We start from the raw sequence: 20553 nt of genomic DNA on the forward strand, positions 1-20553 counted from the left end.
TTTTGCTCTTTGCAGCAAAGACTGAGTCAGGAAGGCTCTGTTGTCCCCCTGTTCAGGATATCTTTTTTGGGCTGGAGAGGAACTCGGAGTGGCGGGGTGGGGGGGAGGTGGGGTGAAGGATTCAGTTGTTATGGTCCACGTAGGTATGAATGACATAGGTAGGACTCAAAAGGAGGTTCTGAGGAATTACAAGCAGCTTGGATCTAAATTAAAAAGCAGAACCAGATTAATACCAATGCCATGTCCAAATTGGAACAGGATAAAGAAGATTAGAGAGGTAACTGCTTGGTTCAAAGACTGAACATAGAACATAGAACAGTACAGCACAGTACAGGCCCTTCAGCCCATGATGTTATGCCGACCTATTATCCTACTCTAAGATCAAACCACGCTGCATACCCTACACTTTACTATGATCCACGTGCCTATCCAAGAGGCACTTAAACGTCCTTAATGTATCTGACTCCACTACCACCGCTGGCAGTGCATTCCACACACCCACCACTCTCTGTGTAAAGAACCTACCTCTGACATCTCCCCTATACCTTCCTCCAATCACCTTAAAATTATGCCCCCTCGTAATAGTCATTTCCGCCCTAGTGAAAGGTCTATCTATGCCTCTCATCATCTTGTACACCTCTATCAAGTCACCTCTCATCCTTCTTCGCTCCGATGAGAAAAGCCCTAGCTCCCTCAACCTTTCCTCATAAGACCTGCCCTCCAGTCCAGGCAGCATCTTGGTAAATCTCCTCTGCACCCTCTCTACAGCTTCCACATCCTTCCTATAATGAGATGACCAGAACTGAACACAATATTCCAAGTGTGGTCTAACCAGGGTTTTATAGAGCTGCAGCATAACCTCACGGCTCTTAAACTCAATTCCCTTGCCAATGAAAGCCAACACACCATACGCCTTCGTCACAACCCTATCAACTTGGGTAGCAACTTTGAGGGATCTATGGACGTGGTCCCCAAGATCCCTCTGTTCCTCCACACTGCCAAGAATCCTGCCATTAACCCTGTATTCTGCATTCAAATTCGACGTTAATGCTTTTCCGGGTTGAATTCCATCTGCCACTTCTTTTCCCAGCTCTGTATCCTGTCAATGTCCCATTGCAACCTACAACAGCTCTCCACACTATCCACAGCTCCACCAACCTTCATGTCATCGGCAAACTTACTAACCCACCATTCCACTTCCTCATCCAAGTCATTTATAAAGATCACAAAGAGCAGAGATCCCAGAATAGATCCCTGCGGAATACCACTGGTCACCAAGCTCCACACTGAATACTTTCCATCTACTACCACCCTCTGTATTCTATTGGACAGCCAATTCTGTATCCAGACAGCCAAATTTCCCTGAATCCCATGCCTTCTTACTTTCTGAATGAGCCTACCATGGGGAACCTTATCAAATGCCTTGCTAAAATCCATATACACCACATCCACTGCTCTGCCTTCATCAGTGCGTTTTGTCACATCCTCAAAGAATTCAATAAAGTTTGTGAGGCATGACCTGCCCCTCACAAAGCCATGCTAACTATTCCTAATCAAACTTTGTTTTTCCAAATAATCATAAATACGATCTTTCAGAATTCTCTCCAATAATTTGCCCACCACAGAAGTAAGTCTGACTGGTCTGTAATTCCCAGGATTATCCCTATTCCCTTCCTTGAACAAGGGAATAACACTTGCAACCCTCCAATCATCTGGTACTACTCCAGTAGACAGTGAGGATGCAAAGATCATTGCCAAACGGGCAGCAATCTCTTCCCTCACTTCCTGTAGCAACCTTGGGTACACCCCGTCTGGCCCAGTGGACTTATCTATCCTCATGTTTTTCAAAATTTCTACACATCCTCCTTCCTAACATCAACCTGTTTGAGCATATCAGCCTTTTTCACACTGGCCTCACAAACATCAAGGTCCCTCTCCCTGGTGAATACTGATGCAAAGTATTTATAAGGACCTCCCCTATCTCCTCCGACTCCTTGAACAAGTTCCCTCCACTATCCCTGATAGGCCCTACCTTCACTCTGGCCATGCTCTTGTTCCTCACATAAGTATAGAATGCCTTGGGGTTTTCCTTAATCCTACCTGCCAAGGCTTTTTCGTACCTCCTTCTAGCTCTCCTAAGTCCATTCTTCAGTTCCTTCCTGGCTACCTTGTAGCCCTCTAGAGGCCTGTCCAATACTTGCTTCCGCAACCTTAAGTAAGCTTCTTTCTTCCTCTTGGCTAGATGTTCCACCATGTCTTGTCATCCAAAGTTCCTTCACCTTACCATCCCTTTCTTGCCTCAGTAGGAAAAACCTATCCAGTACTCGTAGCAAGTGCTCCCTAAACAACCTCCACATTTCTGTCGTGCATTTCCCAGAGAACATCTGTTCCCAATTTATGGTCTGGTGGTGTGGTAGAAATGGGTTGATTCATGGCATACTAACTCCAGTATAGGGGAAAGACAGAGCTGTTCAATTAGGATGGGTTTCATTTGAACCCTGCTGAGACCAGCGTCTTGGCAAATTGTATTAACGACAGTTGTAGACAGGGCTTTAAACTAATCAGTGGGGTGGACGATTTGATTGAAAGGAAGTATAAAAAGAAACAAGGTGCAGGGTAGAGAAGAGGCAAATGATAATCAAAGTGTGACAGGAAAGGGAGGAAAATATACACAGAAGTGTGCAGCAGAAAATAGAACTAGAGAAAGTAATAATGGTGGAAAAAAGTCAAAACTTAAAGCCCTTTATCTGAATGCACACAGCATTTTTAATAAGACAGATGAGTTGACTGCACAAATAGGAATAAATGAATATGATTTAATAGCTATTACAGAAACATGGCTGCAGGATGACCAAGAGTGGGAAATAGATATTCAAGGGTATTCAACATTCTAGAAAAAAGACAAAAAAGGAAAAAGAAGATAGTAAGAACTGTAGATGCTGGAGTCAGAGTCAACACATTGTGGAGCTGGAGGAACACAGCAGGTCAGGCAGCATCAGAGGAGCAGGAAAGTCAATATTTCAGAACTCAGAACTCTCCTGAAGAAGGAGACCCAAAACATCAACTTTCCTGCTCCGCTGATGCTGCCTGACGTGCTGTGTTCCTCCAGCTCCACACTGTGTTGAGAACGGAAACGGAAGTGAAGTAGTTTTGTTAATAAACGAAGGTATCAGTGCAGTGGTAAGTAGTGATACAGATATATCATAATGTGGAACAAGGAATTCACACAACACCAGGTTATAGTCCAACAGGTTTATTTGAAAACACAAGCAAAAAAACGACATCATGATGTGGAACAGTTTGGTGAGGAAAAGGAATGACAAGAGTAAGAATTCACAGGTGAGAGTCATCTATTTGTCCACGAACAGTTGCTTTGCTGTAGGTCACTGATGGAACAGCTCTTTCAATTTTGGAACAAGCTCCCAGATGTAAATAATGAGGGATATAGACAGAGTTAATGGCAGTTGTCTTTTTTCCTAGGATGGGGATTTCAAGACTAGGGACCACATTTTAAGGTGAGAGGAAAAAGATTTAAAAAAACACAGGGGCAATATTTTTATACAGAGGATGATTCGTGTGTGGAATGAAATTCCTGAGGAAGTGGTGGATGTGGGTACAATTACAACGTTTAAAAGACATTTGGATAAATACATGAATAGGAAAGGTTTAGAGGGATATGGGCCAGGAGCAGGCTGGCAGGACTTGTTTAGTTTGGGCTTATGTTTGGCATGGACTGGTTGCACTGAAGGGTCTGATTCCAGGCTGTATGACTCAATGACAAAGTATAAAATAATAGAGGTGCGCAAGAAAGTCACTCTAATTGTCATGGGTGATTTTAATCTGCATATTGACTGGCCTAATCAGGGTGATGGGTGGCACAGAACACAAATTTACAAGGTGTATCAGGGATTATTTCTTAGAGAATTAAATTGCAAAAGAAACAGGAACAAAAACAAAGTTGCTGGAAAAGCCCAGCAGGTCTGGCAGCATCTGTGAAGGAAAAAACAGAGTTAACGTTTCAGGTCCGGTGACCCTTCCTCTGAACAGTCAGAAACAGGCTATTTTAGATCTAGTACTGCGTAATGAAGCAGGATTAATAATAAAAAAATCACAGTGAGAGGTCCTTTACGAAAAGCAATCACAAATGGTAGAATTTCAAATAAAACAACAATAGCGTGGGGATGCTGGAAAATCTGAAACACAGAGAGAAAGGTGGAGAAACTCAGCAGGTCTGTCAGCATCTGTAGAGCGAGAAACAGAGTTAACTTTTCAGTCTTTCTCATGGTGAAGTCGTCATACTGGACTTGAAATGTTAACTGCCTTTCACTTTCCACAGATACTGTCAGACCTGCTGGGCTTTCCCTATGTTTGCTGTAGTAGAACTTCAAATTCAGTTTGAGTGAGAGCAACCAGGGTCTTAAACTAGGTCCTCAACTTAATTAAGGGCAATACAGAGGTGTGAAGAGAGTCACCTAAAGTGGCTGGGAAAATAGACTAAGGGAAAGTCAGTGGATGTATAAAACCATCATCTCCCCTCCCCAACACCAATGCCTCAATCCATCACAACAAAAAAAGGCATTTCCAGACAGTGCATGACCTTTTGTTTATTCTTCTGCCCTTGTCTTTCTGGAAGGGGTGACAGGTTTTTTTTAATTCATTCATAGGATGAAGGTGTCACCAGCTAGGCCAGCATTTATTGCCCATCCCTAATTGCCCTGAAGGCAATTAAGAGTTAACCACATTGCTGTGGGTCATGTAAACCAGACCAGGTAAGGATTGCAGTTCCTTCCCTAAAGGGCATTTGTCAATCAGATGGGTTTTCCCCCAACAATTGGCAATGGATTCAGTCATCATTAGATTCTTAAATTCAGATATTTATTGAATTCAAATTGCACCATCCGCCAAGGCAGGATTCAAACCCAGGTCCCCAGAACATTACCTGGATCAACAGTCCAGCGATAATACCACTAGGCCATTGCCTCCAAGCTATGTAAGGAATAATGAAATCATGGGTCTTAACTCTACCCATGGCAACTGCATTGACCTGCTAAGCAACCTCTGATTTTATGTCAGGTTGGCAGCCTCTGCGGTCTTGGAGCAGTGTGTCGACGTCATCGCGCGACCGCGTCCAAGGGGGATGGGACGGCGCGTGCGCACTGGCCTCTACCCCGCCCCACTCCAGGGAAGATTGAAGCCACACATGCGCAGGGAGGCTTCCCAATACCGCCTGTCATCCATTCCCGAGCAAGTCGCGCTAGTCGAGGAGCACAATGGTATGTGAATGTTTCCCCTGGTATTCTTCCGTCCTAACGCTCTTTTTTTCTATGTTAAATGAAACTTGCTCCAATAGTCCTCAGAACCGGTTTCGTGGAGGCCATTTTTTTAAACAAAAATTCCTTTTTTCCCCAATCTCAGATAGTTCTCCTGCGCTCTATGGCCCACCGTCCTCTTCCCGCCTTACCTTCATTTGAAACGCCTTAAGGTGGGGGAGTCACCGACTCGGCTGTAGTTACGTCGCAATGGAATTGCAAGCCCGTTTAACCGAGGACGGCAGGCTGTCCCGGGAAAATCTTATTGTTGTTTCTCTTTAATCCCCTCCCCCGCCTCATCTTGTCCTTTTGTCTAAAATGGCGGCGAAGGGGCTTGGGTTGGGGAATGGGGGATGATTCTCGTGCGCGTGCGTGGTGGTCGGCTGCCGGCAGGCCCGTTACTGCGCACGCGTCAGACTCGGGTCTGGTTATGGAATGTCACGCGCTGAGCAGTTTTATTTCCCAGTGTGAATGGGCCCTTCAGCCCATCATGTCTGTACCAGTCGTCGAGCGTCTCACCAATCCTAAGAAAGAAACAGAAATTGCCAGAGAAACTCAGCATGTCATAGTGTCGTACAGCAGGGAAACAGACCCTTCGGTCTAACTTGTCCACACTGACCTGGTTTCCCAAACTAAACTAGTCCCACTTGCCTGCTTTTTGCCCATAATTTCTAAACTTTTCCTATTCACGTGAATGTCCAAATGTCTTTTAAATGTTGTAATTGTATTTGCCTCTACCACTTCCTCTGGCCGTTGATTCCATATAAGTACCATCCTCTGTGAAAAAGTTGCTCTTCTGATCCCTTTTAAATCTTTCTCCTTTCACATAAAAATATGCCCTCTAGCTTTGAAGCCCCTTGCCCTAGGGAAAAGACCTTTATTATTCACCCTATCAATTTCCCTCATGATTTCATACACCTCTATAAGGTCACCCCTCAGCCTCCTGCACTCCAAGGAAAAAAGGTCCCAGCCTATCCAGCCACACTTTCCAGTCACAGTAACATGCTTGCAGATCTTTTCTGCTCCCTTTTCCAATTTAATAATGTCCTTTCTATAGCAGGTCAACCAGAACTAGAGAAATGCTTTTGAACCCAGTGACCCTTCTTGCTTTACCCTTTTTGTTTACTGGTGGGATCTGGCTGAGAACATCTTAGAAGCCAGTTGAGAATCAAACGCGTTGCTGTGGGTCTGGCGTCACGTAGGCCGAACCAGGACAGGATGGCAGATTTCCTTCCCTGAAGGACATTAGTGAGCCCGATGGGTTTTTGTTTGACAGTTGGCAATGGTGATCAATAAATTCTTAATTCCAGATTTTTTCTTTAGATTTGAATTCAAATTCCACTGTCTGCCATGGCGGTACTCAAGCCTGGGTCTCCAGAACATTAGCAGAGTTTCTGGATTAATAGTCTAGCCATAATGCGGCTAGGCCATTGCTTCCCCTCACCTGCATAAAGGGCTTACAGTCTGAGGGTAAAAGGAAGGCCATTTAGAGGAGGGAAAATATCTTCACCCAAAGAGTGGGGTAAATGTGTGGAATTCTCTGCCACAGAAAGTGATCAAGGTCAAAACGTTGAATATTTTCATGAAGGAGTTAGGTATAGTTATTGGGGCTAAAAGGATCCAAGGAATTGGGAAGAATGCAGGAATAGGGTACTGAGTTAGATAATCACCTATGCTCATTATTCTGGCATTTACACGCTCTTTGGGAATATTTTAGAAATTCAATCAAGGGATGAAGTGGCTATGCTAGCATTTTTTTTTTCCTTAATTATTGTGGAGAAGGTGATGCTGAGCAGCCTTCTAGAATCTGCATTGTGTGTTGGAGACAGTAAGGACTGCAGATGCTGGAAGCGAGAGTCAATAAATGTGGAGCTGGAAAAACACAGCCAGTCAGACAGCATCTGAGCAGCGGAAAATACAACGTTTCAGGCCGAAGCCCTTTGCCAGTCCTGACGAAGGGTTTTGTCCCAAAACGTTGACTTTCTGCTCTTCGAATGCTGTCTGAACGGCTGTGCTTTTGCAACTGCGCATTTATTGACACTGCATTCTGTGTGGTCTGGGGACTTCGATATGCTGTTCAGGACCGAGTTCCAGGACTTCTATTCCAACACTGAAGGAATAGTGATATAATTCCAAGTCTGGATAGTGTATGTCCTGGAGGAAAACTTGTAGATGGTGCTCCCTTAATCCTTCTAGGTGGTAGGGATCATGGGTTGGTCTCTCTTTTTCTAATCTTTAATTCCAGGACATTTGTCAGTTAAACTCATCTAATTGTATTCTCATTGATTTTTTTTTTAAATGATAGGAGATCTATTGAAGCATGCAAGATTCTTAGCGATCTAGACAGGATAGATATGGGGAAGTAGTTTCCCCTTGTGGGAGAGTCTAGGCCCACAGGGCATAATCTCAAAATAAGCAGTCACCCATTTAAGACGCATAAGGAGGCATAAAAACCGAAAGAACTGCGGATGCTGTAAAAACAAAGTTGCTGGAAAAGCTCAGCAGGTCTGGCAGCATCTGTGAAGGGAGAAAGTAGTTAACGTTTCTGGTCCGGTGACCCTTCCTCAGAAGAAGACATTTCTTCTGAGGTCAGTAAGTCTGGCACTCTTTGCCCTATAGGATAGGACAGTATAGGCTAGATCATTAGATACATTCACGGATACGAGGCTCAAATTTTTAATCAATAAGGGAATTGAGGATTATGGAGAAAAGGCAGGAAAGTGGAGTTAAGGTTTATTTATTCAGACATGATCTTATTTGAATGGTGGAGCAGATTTGCTTTTGCCTGTCATGCTGTCTCCTTTTTTGTCACTGCATCCCTGTCTCCAGTTGATGGCATAAAACCAATTACATTTCTAACCCCCAGTCTTGAAACATTGACTCTGTTTCTCTTGTCACAGATGTTGCCAGACCAGTTCAGTATTTTCAGCTATTTATGTTCTTATTTCAGATTTCCAGCATCTGCAGTAATTTCATTTTAATCTAGCTATCAAATTTAGTTTTGCATCCCAACTTTTCTCCCATAAACTTGCAAAATATTTCTCTGGTATAAGTCCCATTGCCATTTAGAATTTTGGATAGAACCTTGTTCTATCACTATTTAAAATCACGTATCACAAATCTTAACCCTCTGTGAGGCCATTTCTTATGTCCTATTTAGTTCGTTTGGCAATTATTTTAAGTCTATGACAAGTCGTAACTGGTCTGCTTGCCAGTGGAAATAATTTTTCACAAAATCTTCTGTGCACTAAGATAACAATCCCACTTTTCCACCCTCTTTATGTAACTTATTTTGATATGGATGATGCAGAGTACATTAAACACTATAATGAACGAGGATGAAGGATGGTGCTGTACCAGAGAAATAACTTACCAAAGAAGGGGAGTGGAGTGATTTAGTTGTAAGGTTGGAAAAGGCTTGTGATGCATGCAAGATTGATGATGTTAAACTTGGAAGATTTGAGGTCCAAAAGACAACCCCGCCTCTTCGACCTGTTTGTTTCCTCTCCACCTATCCTCTCCTCTATCCCTCTTCTATCCGCCTCCCACTCTCTCCCTATTTATTTCAAAACCCCCTTCCCCTCCCCCTTTTCTGATGAAGGGTCTAGGCCCGAAACGTCAGCCTCTCTGCTCCTATGATGCTGCTTGGCCTGCTGTGTTCATCCAGCCCTGCACCTTGTTGTCTTGGATTCTCCAGCATCTGCAGTTTCTACTATCTCTGATAGGTTAGTAGGAACAGGGCTGATGAGTGGGTTGAATGCTCATTTTCACTCTTAATAAAGTTATGATTTAGTTGGGTAAATTAACGTCTTTCAGTCTTTTATTATACCCTATGCGACTGGAATGTAGGAGACATGAATTGAATTTAAACCTTGGTAATTGACAACATTCCACCACCTACAGCACCATTGTCCACATGGATTGGGGAGTACAGTCTTGTTCCCTGGTAGCTGATTGTGTAGTTGAGGTTATGGTTTTTTAAAAAGTTGCAGTTAAACATCTTGTAGTATTAAAAAAAATACATTGAATACTGAGGTTTCCTTGTAATTATAGAAGCTATTTATTTGGGTCTGGATAGGATGCTATTTGGAGGGTCAGTGTGGACTTGATGGGCTGAATGGCCTGCTTCCACACTGTAGAGATTCTATGATTCTATCCTTTTCTAACAGGATTTAGTTCTGGGAGCAGAAGTAAAATCAGTAAAATTCACACCTGGGAACTTCTGTCTTCTTACATGTACTTTGCTCCCCCACAGTCCAGCAAGAATAGGCAATGCATTTTTTATTTTTGCAAATTGTTAACCACTTAGGAGTTTTCAGCCTTTGCAAGCTATTTGGAGCAGTGTACGTTTTCCCCACAGTAGATCTGGCTTTTTCAGGCTTTTCTGCCATTAGGACCGATCAGTTGTTGACTCAGTGTGCTCTCAACCAGGGAACAATTTGTATCAATAGCATTTGAAAGAAAAGGTTGAGACTTTTTTTAGAGGTTTTTGCTTTTCAAAACCTCTTAATAAATCATTCAGACATTTCCTGTAAATTGAGGGGATTCATTGTGCTGGATGATTGATTATATACTTGCCAGTTTTCTATTGGACGAATGTTTTGGTCACTAGTGTTAGTTTTCCTAGGGAGGTCTGCTTGTTCTGTTCCTGCCAACAGTCTGAGACTCGTCTGCTTGGTCATTATGTATCAGTCTGATTTCTGGTGCACAGAACTCCATTTTTGCATATGTTTAATTCCTGAAAATTGTATGATACTGTATTGTAATGATGAGCAATAAGATTTAATAGCTTAATATTTTAAAGTATTTGTCGTTTAGGGCAATGAAGATATTGTATAAGATATGAGAGGCCCCAGTTTTTAAAGCAGATTTTTGATATACAATTCCTGTACTTACAATTCTGGAATTGCATCATTTTAATTGTCCCCAATTTCAAAGTTGCAAGTATTATTTTCTATTAAACTTAATTGAAGACAGTTGAATGTACCAAATTGGGCCAGGATCTGACTGGGCGAATTGATGCATTCAGTTTGTTAAATGTGCGACTTGTTTGGAATTTGGCAACTTGGCTCATTTTTGTAGTCTGAGAGGCTTCTGCACACAAAATTCTCGTCTTTATCAGCAAATTCAATGATTTAAACTGTGCCAGAATGTTTGTTCTAAATGTGTCTGTCTATACAGCAGCTATCTATTGTGTACAGCAATGAGTCCTATTCTGGATATTTTCTTTGACCAACCTAGGTCAAAGGATTCAGATTTTTGCTGCATTTAGTTCTCTTCTGATCCAGTACATGTAAAGAAGCAGTGACAATTGACAAACAGTGACAAAAACAATTCAGTTTTGTAGTACTGTTCCCTTGAATTTTAAACAAAAGGATGCTAAATTTTGTACTGCAAGCATGTTTCTTTTGAAAGAAATATATAAAATGTAATAGATTTTGTGTTTGTGATCACAGTCCACATTAATACAAAAATACACCCTGAGATGTTTTGCATACCATTGTATGCAAGTGTAAATAAATGGAGAATGAGCTGAAAATGTTGAAATGAGAAGAGCCATGTCTGTTTAAAGGAGCATTTTAAATGAGGAAAAATAGACGTAGAGGAATTTCTACAACAGTGCTGATAGAGCTGGAACCAGTGGGGTAAAGGAATGTAGACTGCTACAGCAACCGTAAGGCATAGGACCAGAAGTTGGCTATTCAGCCCATTGAGTCTGTTCCACCATTCACTGAGATCATTGCTGATCTGATCATGCTAATTTCTGTTTCCTGCTTTTTCTTCATAGCCCTCAATTCCCTTACTGATTGAAAATATCTCAGTCCTGAGCTTTTTCTTTTAATTCTCTAACGGGATGTGGTTATTGCTGACTGACCAGCATTTATTGCACATCACTAGCCTACTTAATGATCCAACCTCAACAACCCTCTGCAGTAAAGAATTCCACAGATTCACAACCCTCTGAGAGAAGAAATTAATCCTCTCAGAAACGCGTGACCCCTCATTCTCAGGTCCTAGACCAGAGCCTTGCTTCTGGTGGTGCAATGAGAATATCCCCTACCTTGGAGCTAAGAGACTTGGGTTCAAGTCACCACCACCTCCAGAGGTGTGTAATAATATTAACATTGATGTGTTTAAGACTGCAATAGGTTCTTGATTGGTAAGGGGACCAAGGGTTACAGGGAAAAGGTAGGAGAATGGAGCTGAGAAACATATCAGCTGCAATTGAATGGCAGAGTAGACTCAAAGAGCCAAATGGCCTAATTCTGCTATGTCTCATGAAATAGATTTTCCCACAAAGAAAAACAACCTTTCCAAATCAACGCTGTCACGTACCCTAAGAATTTTGTATGTTTTGACAAGGTCACCTCTGATTCTTGAATATTCCAACAAGTTTGGCTTTGTGCTTGGGAAATTGTCTCACTAACTTGATTGGACTTTTTTGAAGAAATGACAAAGAAGATTGAAGGCAGAGCAGTGGATGTTGTCTATATAGATTTCTAGGCATTCAACAATGTTCCGCATGGTAGACTAGCTAACAAGGTTAGATCACATGGAATCCAGGGAGACCGAGCCATTTGGATACATAATTGACTTGAAGGTAGGAGACAGAAAGTGGTGGTGGAGAATTGTATTTTGGTTTAAAGGCCTGTGACCAGCGGTGTGTCACAAGGATCAATGCTGGGTCCATGCTTTTTGTCATTTATGTAAATTACTTGGGTGTGAATATAGGAGAATGGCTAGTAAGTTTGCAGATGATACCAAAATTGGTGGTGTAGTGGACAGTGAAGAAGGTTATCTCAGTGTAGTGGGACTTTGATCTGATGGGCTGAGGAGTGACAGATAGAGTTTAATTTAGATAAATGTGAGGCCTTGCCTTTGGTAAGGCAAGTCAGGGCACGAGTTGTACACTTTAAGGTAGTGTCCTGGGGAGTGTTGCTAAACAAAGGGACCTTGAGATGCAGATTCGTAGTTCTTTGAAAGTAGAGTCACAGGTAGATAGGATAGTGAAGGTGTTTGGTACGCTTGCCTTTATTTATTGGTCAGTGTATTAAGTATAGAGTTCGGAGGTCAAGTTGCTGCTGTACAGAACACTGTGTTCAATTCTGATCTCCCAGCTGTAGGAGAGCTAATGTGAAAATTTGAGGGCTCAGAAAAGATTTACAAGGATGTTCCTGTGGTTGGAGGGTTTGAGCAATAGGAAGAGGCTGAATAGGTTGCGACTATTTTCCCTGGAGCGTCAGAGGCTGAGGGGTGACCTTATAGAGGTTTATAAAATCATGAGGGGCATGGATAGGGTGAATAGCCAAGGTCTTTTTCCCAGGGTAGAGGAATCCAAAACTAGAAGGCATAGCTTTAAGGTGAGAGTGAAAAGATTTAAGGGACAAGGGGCAAGGTTTTGACACACAGATTGATAATTCATTCCATACATGCACCAGAGGAAGTGGCGGAGGCTGATACAATTACCCATCCAGATGCCTCTTAAATGCTGTATATGAATAGGAAGGGTTTAGAGGGATATGGGCTAAATGCTGGCAAATGGGACTAGATTAATTTAAGGTATCTAGTCAGCGTGGATGAGTTAGACTGAAGGGTTTGTTTTGGTGTGTACAACTCTGACTCTACAGGCCCAATCTATTTAAGCTGTCCTCAAGTCAGTTCCTCCATGTATGGTGTCAGCTTAGTGAATGTTTCCTGTACTGTCCAATGCCACTACATCTTTGAACAAAATAAAACAATTGCAGATGCTGGGAAAAACGCAGCAGATTTGGTAACATCTGTAGAAAGAAAGCAGAATTAACGTTTTTGGTTCAGTGACCTGAAGAAGGTGTTCTGAAGAAAAATCACTGGACCCAAAACATTAAGTCTGCTTTCTCTCCGCAGATGCTGCCAGACCTGCTGTGTTACTATAGATCTCTACCTGGATAAAGGGCCCAAACTGTTCAGTCTTTAAAGTCTTGGCAAAGAGCTGTAGCTCGGGTTGTGAGTTTAACTTCTCAATGTTATCCTACCACAACCCCCAAATACTGGTCAAGATCTGGCGGAGCTGGCTTGTTGTGGGAATGAGGTCTTTAATCCTTATAAGTGTTTGTTGTAGAGTGGCTGTGGGGCTTAATATCAGTACACTCAGACAATGAAGGCCATCAGTTTAACCAGCACAAGATAACCATAGTAGCCCAATCCAAAAGTAGACACGCACGGGAATTCCTAGAGGCATGATTCTCCACCTGTAATGCAATCAACAAACGCATAGAATTGGATCCTATTTACAAACCCATACAGATCAAAACCAGAAATGACAGTACTCACCATAACAGACCAAACAATGTAAATTCCAAGTGGAGTAGAATAACAGCGCTTCATCGGAGGCTGCACTGATGATGTCACCTAGCAAGGTGACGAAAGGTCTGAATGAGAATAAGCCAGCTCAGCGAGCAAGTCAACAACCTCACTGTTCGGTCTTCCAGGGGCTTGGAAGGGTCAAGTGTTTAAAACTCTTCATAATAAGAAATAGATTTGCACTTGTGTAGCCATTTTTGCAACCATCAGACTTCAAAGCATTTCAAGGCCAATGAAGTACTTTCTGAAGTGCAGTCGCTTGTAATATGGGGAGCATGGTAACTAACTGCACCCAGCAAGCTCCCACAATCAGCAGTGTAATAACAGCCAGATACTCTGTTGTATTGATTGAGGAATGAATAGTGGTACGATTTGTAGGAGATGCCTTGCTGGCTTTTTTTAGAATAGGGTAATGGGATATTCTGCGTCCATCCAAGCAGGTCCGTGGGACCTCCATTTTGATCACTTTTAAACACTGCTGGAAACCAGTTTAGACCATCAAGCGTGGGGATAATGGTTTAGTTAGATTGCAGTTTTTAACATTATGCAGTTCTGTTTATCCTATGATATGGATATGGAAAAGGTGGGCCGATTTAATCAGATCTTGACCAGTATTTGGGGGTTGTGGTAGGATAACATTGAGAAGTTAAACTTTTCCCTGGAGATAAGGTTAAGGAATAAACTTCCCAAGATTAGTGATGTTTCTTTACTGTTGCGTATCCAATGAGCGGGTAAAATGTAAGATAATACGAAAGTCTGGTCGTGTGATGCTAAGTATACATGGTGGTTAGAATGTGAAGTTCTCTAAAGGATGATTCATAAATTCTCCTCGGAATTAAGCATTTGCTTCAAAAAGAGAAATATTAAAGGATTTGTGGGAGCTCATACTTAGGTGGGGATGAGCAGGTCGGTCTGTTTCCTGACTATAATGTATTTTATTCTGCAGTGACACAGTTAAATGACTAATATTTCAGCAGTCTAGTGATATTCTCAATTCAGTATCTGTTGTTTTGAATAGTATGGATTTTTTTTTAAATTTCTTGGACGCTGATACAAGTGCACATTCCAGCTCATAAAACTATGTCAGTTTTCTGCAAGATACAAGTCCCACTTCTCTCTGTGCAGCCTCTTGATTTTTATTTTGTAATTTCAAATACTTATCCTTTAGTAAGCCACCATTGAATCTGCGTACACATCTCTTTCAGGCAGTATAGCCTTAATTATAACTGCTCTTTTTTTTTTACAAATGTTCATTTCCTTTTTTTTTGCTAATTGGTTTAATTGTTGACCTTCTGAGTTGCTCGCTTTTACTGCTAAAGTGTGGACAGGAATGCGCAATTGGGAAAATTTGACTGGATAATATATCCCAAAAGTAGATCTGAATTGTGCACAGAATTAACGTGTAAATCTGTATACATATATATCATGTATATGTTTACATTGTCATGATCCCAGTTGATAGTAATACTGGACAGGTCAGATCCCAGAGTAAAACCTGGCATGGTAGAACAAACACTACTGCACAGGAACGGGCTCTTCGGCCTACCATACCTGTGCCAACCATGATGTCCTAAACTAATCCCATCTGTCAGAATACAGTTGACGAGATTGTAATTGATACCTTGACGGTGTCTTAGATGAACCATAGGTTTCATTTCACTTTGTTTACCATGGTGGTCGGTCACTCGACACATTCAGGCAGGTGCCAATGTACTTTTAATAAAATAAAAATTTATTATACAAGAAGACAAGCGCAAACTTTATTATACTATACAAGAGCTATTTCACTTCTCCCACCAGCAGTATTGCAGATGAAATCTATGTAAACCTTACTGAGTGTAGAATTGTATTATATCATCAAAGACTTGTGTTTAAATATTTTGGCTGATTAATGTTTAGCAAGGTAACAATGTAATTATTACTGTCACCACCAATATCTAAATTTTTTTTTCTAATTTGATGTGACTCATGCTTTTTGGTTTCTTCTACAGCGTGAATGTATTTCCATCCATGTTGGCCAGGCGGGTGTCCAGATGGGCAATGCCTGCTGGGAGCTGTACTGTTTAGAACATGGTATTCAACCTGATGGGCAGATGCCCAGTGACAAGACCATCGGAGGGGGAGATGATTCCTTCAACACCTTCTTCAGTGAGACTGGTGCGGGAAAACATGTCCCACGTGCTGTCTTTGTTGATTTGGAACCAACTGTAATTGGTATGTCCATTGCGAGAATTTGTTTATAAGTCTCCTGTTTATGGAGCTGCATTGTCCAAAATAATATTTCTGTGGTTTATTTGCCTTGTTTGTGTGTGCATGGGAAGGGAAAATGAACTTTTATTCTACATTCCAGATGAGATTCGTAGCGGTACCTATCGGCAGCTATTCCACCCTGAGCAGCTCATCACCGGAAAGGAAGATGCTGCCAATAACTATGCCCGTGGGCACTACACCATCGGCAAGGAGCTCATTGATTTGGTCCTTGACAAGCTCCGTAAACTTGTAAGATTCTTGTATTATCCATTAACCAAGGGATAAACTTAATCATAGTTCGTGTGTTGCTTTAACAGAATGATATATAGTCAGTGTTTACCTTTTTGAATCACCACGTTACTCTCACATGATCTATTTTCATATATTTTATTAAAGGACGTGATGATGCATTCGGCTGCAATGGTGGCTTCAGAGATTTCCCTTCACATCTGAAAACCCGTGTATCAATCCTCACCAGGGAGTGGATAACTAAAAGATCACATCTCCTTGATGCGTGTTAAGAGTCACAAGTGAAATGCCTTCTTATAGTTTCCAACTAGCTGCTGGTAATCATCATTCCACAGCTCATAAGGTACCCTGTGTTGGGTGGTTTGAAGGTGTGGATCATTGAATTGGCACTTTGAAGTACACAAGAAAGGGTTTTAAAAACAAAAAAAGTCCCAGATCCTGAACTGGCATTTGCAAAAATCTGTAAAAATCCAGTGGATCAATTAAAGACCGTTTTTGAAAAATCTTAAATTGGCACATTCCACACGGCCTGCTGATCATTGTGTTCGTAAATCCAATAGAGGAAGTTATAACATAGTGTTGTATTTGCTGATGGTGTATAGCAGTGCGACCAGAGACAACCACGGGATACTGATCGCATTCAACGTGATCTGGACTAATTAAGCAGGTGGGAAGATTGATTGTTCGTAATTTGCAACTGGGAAGATGCATCATGGAATATGAAGCTTAAAGAACCAATATATCAAAACACAGCTGGATAAGGATCTGCTTTATGATTATTGCTCATTCACCAAGTAATAGAACATCTAATAAGATTGAATTTTGTCTACATCATGCTATATCCATATTTGAAATGTATGGGATCGTTTTGTTACAACAAACTAAAAGGCATAAGTGAGTTTAGAGCTGAGTAGCTAGAATAATTCCAGGAATTGGTGCCTTAAATTTAAAAGAATTAAACTGTGAAGTTATTCTTTTCACTGGGGAGATTTTAGATTTTCTTCCCTCTGAATCCTACTTTCTGACCAAATTGTAACATGCTCCTTTATTCCTTTCTGCACAGGCTGACCAATGCACAGGTCTCCAGGGTTTCCTCATTTTCCACAGCTTCGGTGGAGGCACAGGCTCTGGATTCACGTCCCTGCTGATGGAACGTCTCTCTGTTGACTACGGCAAGAAGTCCAAACTTGAATTTGCCATCTATCCAGCTCCTCAGATCTCCACAGCTGTGGTTGAACCTTACAACTCTATCCTGACGACACACACCACTCTCGAACACTCGGACTGTGCCTTCATGGTAGATAATGAAGCCATCTATGATATCTGCCGCAGAAACCTGGACATTGAACGCCCAACCTACACCAATTTGAACCGTCTGATTGGTCAGATTGTGTCCTCCATTACAGTGTCTCTCCGCTTTGATGGTGCTTTGAATGTTGACCTGACAGAGTTTCAGACCAATTTAGTTCCCTATCCACGTATTCATTTCCCTCTGGCTACCTATGCCCCTGTAACGTCATCTGAGAAAGCTTACCATGAGCAGCTGTCTGTGGCTGAGATCACCAATGCCTGCTTTGAACCAGCAAATCAGATGGTCAAGTGTGACCCACGCCACGGCAAGTACATGGCTTGTTGCCTGCTCTACCGTGGTGATGTGGTGCCAAAAGATGTCAATGCTGCCATTGCCGCCATTAAAACCAAACGCACTATTCAGTTTGTGGACTGGTGTCCAACTGGTTTCAAGGTTGGCATCAACTACCAGCCCCCTACGGTGGTGCCTGGTGGGGACCTGGCCAAGGTGCAGCGAGCTGTGTGTATGCTAAGCAACACCACAGCCATTGCTGAAGCCTGGGCTCGTCTGGACCACAAATTTGATCTGATGTACGCCAAGCGCGCCTTTGTGCATTGGTACGTGGGTGAGGGGATGGAGGAAGGGGAATTCTCAGAGGCTCGTGAAGACATGGCTGCCTTGGAAAAAGATTATGAAGAGGTAGGTGCCGATAGTGTTGAGGATGAAGGTGAAGAAGAAGAATATTAGGAAAACTGAAATATTCCTAAGTGTTGGTTGAGATCAATTTGCTGGTCGGATGCAAAGTGACCTTTAAGAAGTCATGTACTTACACTTTCTTTCCTCCCCAAGTGGAAGTTGTGCTATTAATGCTCACATTATGCTACTTTAGTGGTAGGTTTCAATGTTAACTTGTTTGTAGCAATTAAAAAACTGAAAATCCTAGAACTCTGTCGGCAACTTGTAAAAGCTTACATTCCAGAATAAGGATTTGACCAATTTTTGACATATTTCAATTGTACACCCAGATTGTAGTCATCATCCCTATGCCATTATACTATGAGCAATGGAAGTGCACCATGCAAATAATTTGACCCATCATGGTCTTACTATTTTCTTGCCAATGAATGTCTTAAATTGTAGATTATTCAATCTCACTTTTTTAATTTACTTTTTACACTTGAATAATTATCAATCCAGGTAATAGTATCTTCCTAATTCTGGCTATGCTGTGCTTGTGAAGTCACTACACACAGCACTACCCTGTTGGGAAACAAATATATTTTGCTAAAAGTAACTAACTAACATTGTTTTGCAGTGTATTTTGGATTAATTACAAAGTTCAGATGGAAGGAATTATGTCTGTATTTTATTGTTCTGCACCAGGAGTGAAGCTACATGTAGGTGTGTGCTTAACAGGATCTATAAGTATTTCAGGAGACTAATTGAACACTCTCATCTCGAGTGCAGTACTATTAAAATGGTACACTTGCATCAAAATGGCACAACTTCCAACTTACTGTTGGGAGAAATAATTAACCACTTATAAGATTTGTAATGTTCAGAATAAAATGTTTCAATAAACTTCTGTGACTGTATAAAAACTTGTTTTGATTTTCAATTTGCAGTTTTTGCACAATTAACCCATCAAGCCTCCATTGCATACTAGTCAAGTATGTTGGCAGAATCTGCTTGGCCCAAGGCATACCTGGGTACAAAATTGAGGAAAAATCACCCTAGTAACTGGGATGAGAAAATGCTTGTTTTCTTCCCAATTTAATTTGCATTGCACCAACTATGTTTTCACATATTGTACTTGCATGGTTTGTTAATAATAAAGTCCAAAACTATTTCCAGTTATTTAGACAGCATTTGAAGACTATCTCCAGCTTATCAGTATAAAAAGCAAGCAGTGTGCTATGTTTAACTAGATGGGAACCGGTAGATGTATTGTATTTGGACTTACAGAAGGCATTCAATAAAGTACCTTAAACGTTTGTTCTATTATAAGAGCCCATGGTGCTGAAGGTACTATATTGGCATGAATAGAGAATTGGCTTATGGGCAGGAAACACTAAGTGGGGATAAGGAGTTCTTTTTGAAGTCATGACCTGTGACCAGTGGGGTTCCACAGGGATCAATGCTAGGACCGCAACTGTTTACAATGTGTACTGAGGAAGGAAGTGAATGCACTAGCCAAATTTCCAGATGACACGAGGTGGAAAGGTGGTTGTGAGAGGGATTCAACAGTTTAAAGAGAGATATTGATAGGTTAAATAAGTGGCAAATAGAATATAATGTGAATAAAAACTGAAAGAACAGTGGATGCTGAAAATCGGCAACAAAAACAAAGTTGCTGGAAAAGCTCAGCAGGTCTGGCAGCATCTGTGAAGGAGGAAACGGAGTTAACGTTTTGGGTCCGGTGACCCTTCCTCAACTGATGGTGACTGGGGAAAATGGCAGTTTATATGCAGAAAATAGGGAGGTATAATGTGAAGATCACTTTGGAAGAGAGAACAAAGTATTTTATACTATACAATTCTATGCAGCATAGAAACAGGCTCTTCAGCCCACCAAGCCTGTGTCAATTCCTAATCCTTAATTAGACCTACTACTTACTGCCCCTGTGTGTTTTCTATCTTTCTTCGCCTCACGTAGATGTGCCTTAAATGTTGCTAACGTGCCTGCTTCCACCACCTCCACTTCCATCCACTACCCTCTGTGATAAGGTTGCATTGCACTTCTCCCCTAAACGTTCCCCCTTTCAGCTTGAACCTGTGTCCTCTTATAGTTGACCTTTCCACCCTGGGGAAAAAGCTCTCTATCCAACTTATCTATGCCCTTCATAATTTTGTATGCCTCTGTCAGGTTGCCCTTCAGCTTCTGTCTTTCCAGTGAAAACAGTGAGTGTATCCAACCACTCCTCATAACTAAAGCCCTCCAGATCAGGCAACATCCCGGTAAACCTCAGCACCCTGTCCAAAGCATCCACATTCTCCTGATAGTAAGGTGACCAGAATTGCACGGAATATTCCAAATGTGGCCTAACTAAAGTTTGTACAGCAGTAACATGCCAACTTTTATATTCAATGCCCTGGCTGATGAAGGCAAGCATGC

General features: G+C 41.7%; 1 protein-coding gene across 1 annotated transcript; it reads left to right on the forward strand.

The window, feature by feature from the left end:
* Nucleotides 1-5141: 5141 nt before the first annotated feature.
* On the forward strand, nt 5142-19034 carry LOC125480938 (tubulin alpha-1D chain-like). The gene is made up of 4 exons (XM_020535520.2): nt 5142-5273; nt 15641-15863; nt 16000-16148; nt 17212-19034. The coding sequence occupies exons 1-4, from the start codon at nt 5271-5273 to the stop codon at nt 18184-18186; spliced, it is 1350 nt and encodes a 449-aa protein (XP_020391109.1). The 5' UTR covers nt 5142-5270; the 3' UTR covers nt 18187-19034.
* The last annotated feature ends 1519 nt before the right edge of the window (nt 19035-20553 follow it).

This window comes from Rhincodon typus, chromosome 7 (assembly GCF_021869965.1).
Source record: "Rhincodon typus isolate 14 chromosome 7, sRhiTyp1.1, whole genome shotgun sequence".
NCBI lineage: Eukaryota > Metazoa > Chordata > Chondrichthyes > Orectolobiformes > Rhincodontidae > Rhincodon > Rhincodon typus.

What these genes read in the sequence shown, in the direction of transcription:
- LOC125480938 (XM_020535520.2), top strand. An exon ending in TTTGGAACCAACTGTAATTG is followed by an intron (nt 15,864 to 15,999) that starts GTATGTCCATTG and finishes TCTACATTCCAG; the next exon opens with ATGAGATTCGTAGCGGTACC. An exon ending in TTGACAAGCTCCGTAAACTT is followed by an intron (nt 16,149 to 17,211) that starts GTAAGATTCTTG and finishes CTTTCTGCACAG; the next exon opens with GCTGACCAATGCACAGGTCT.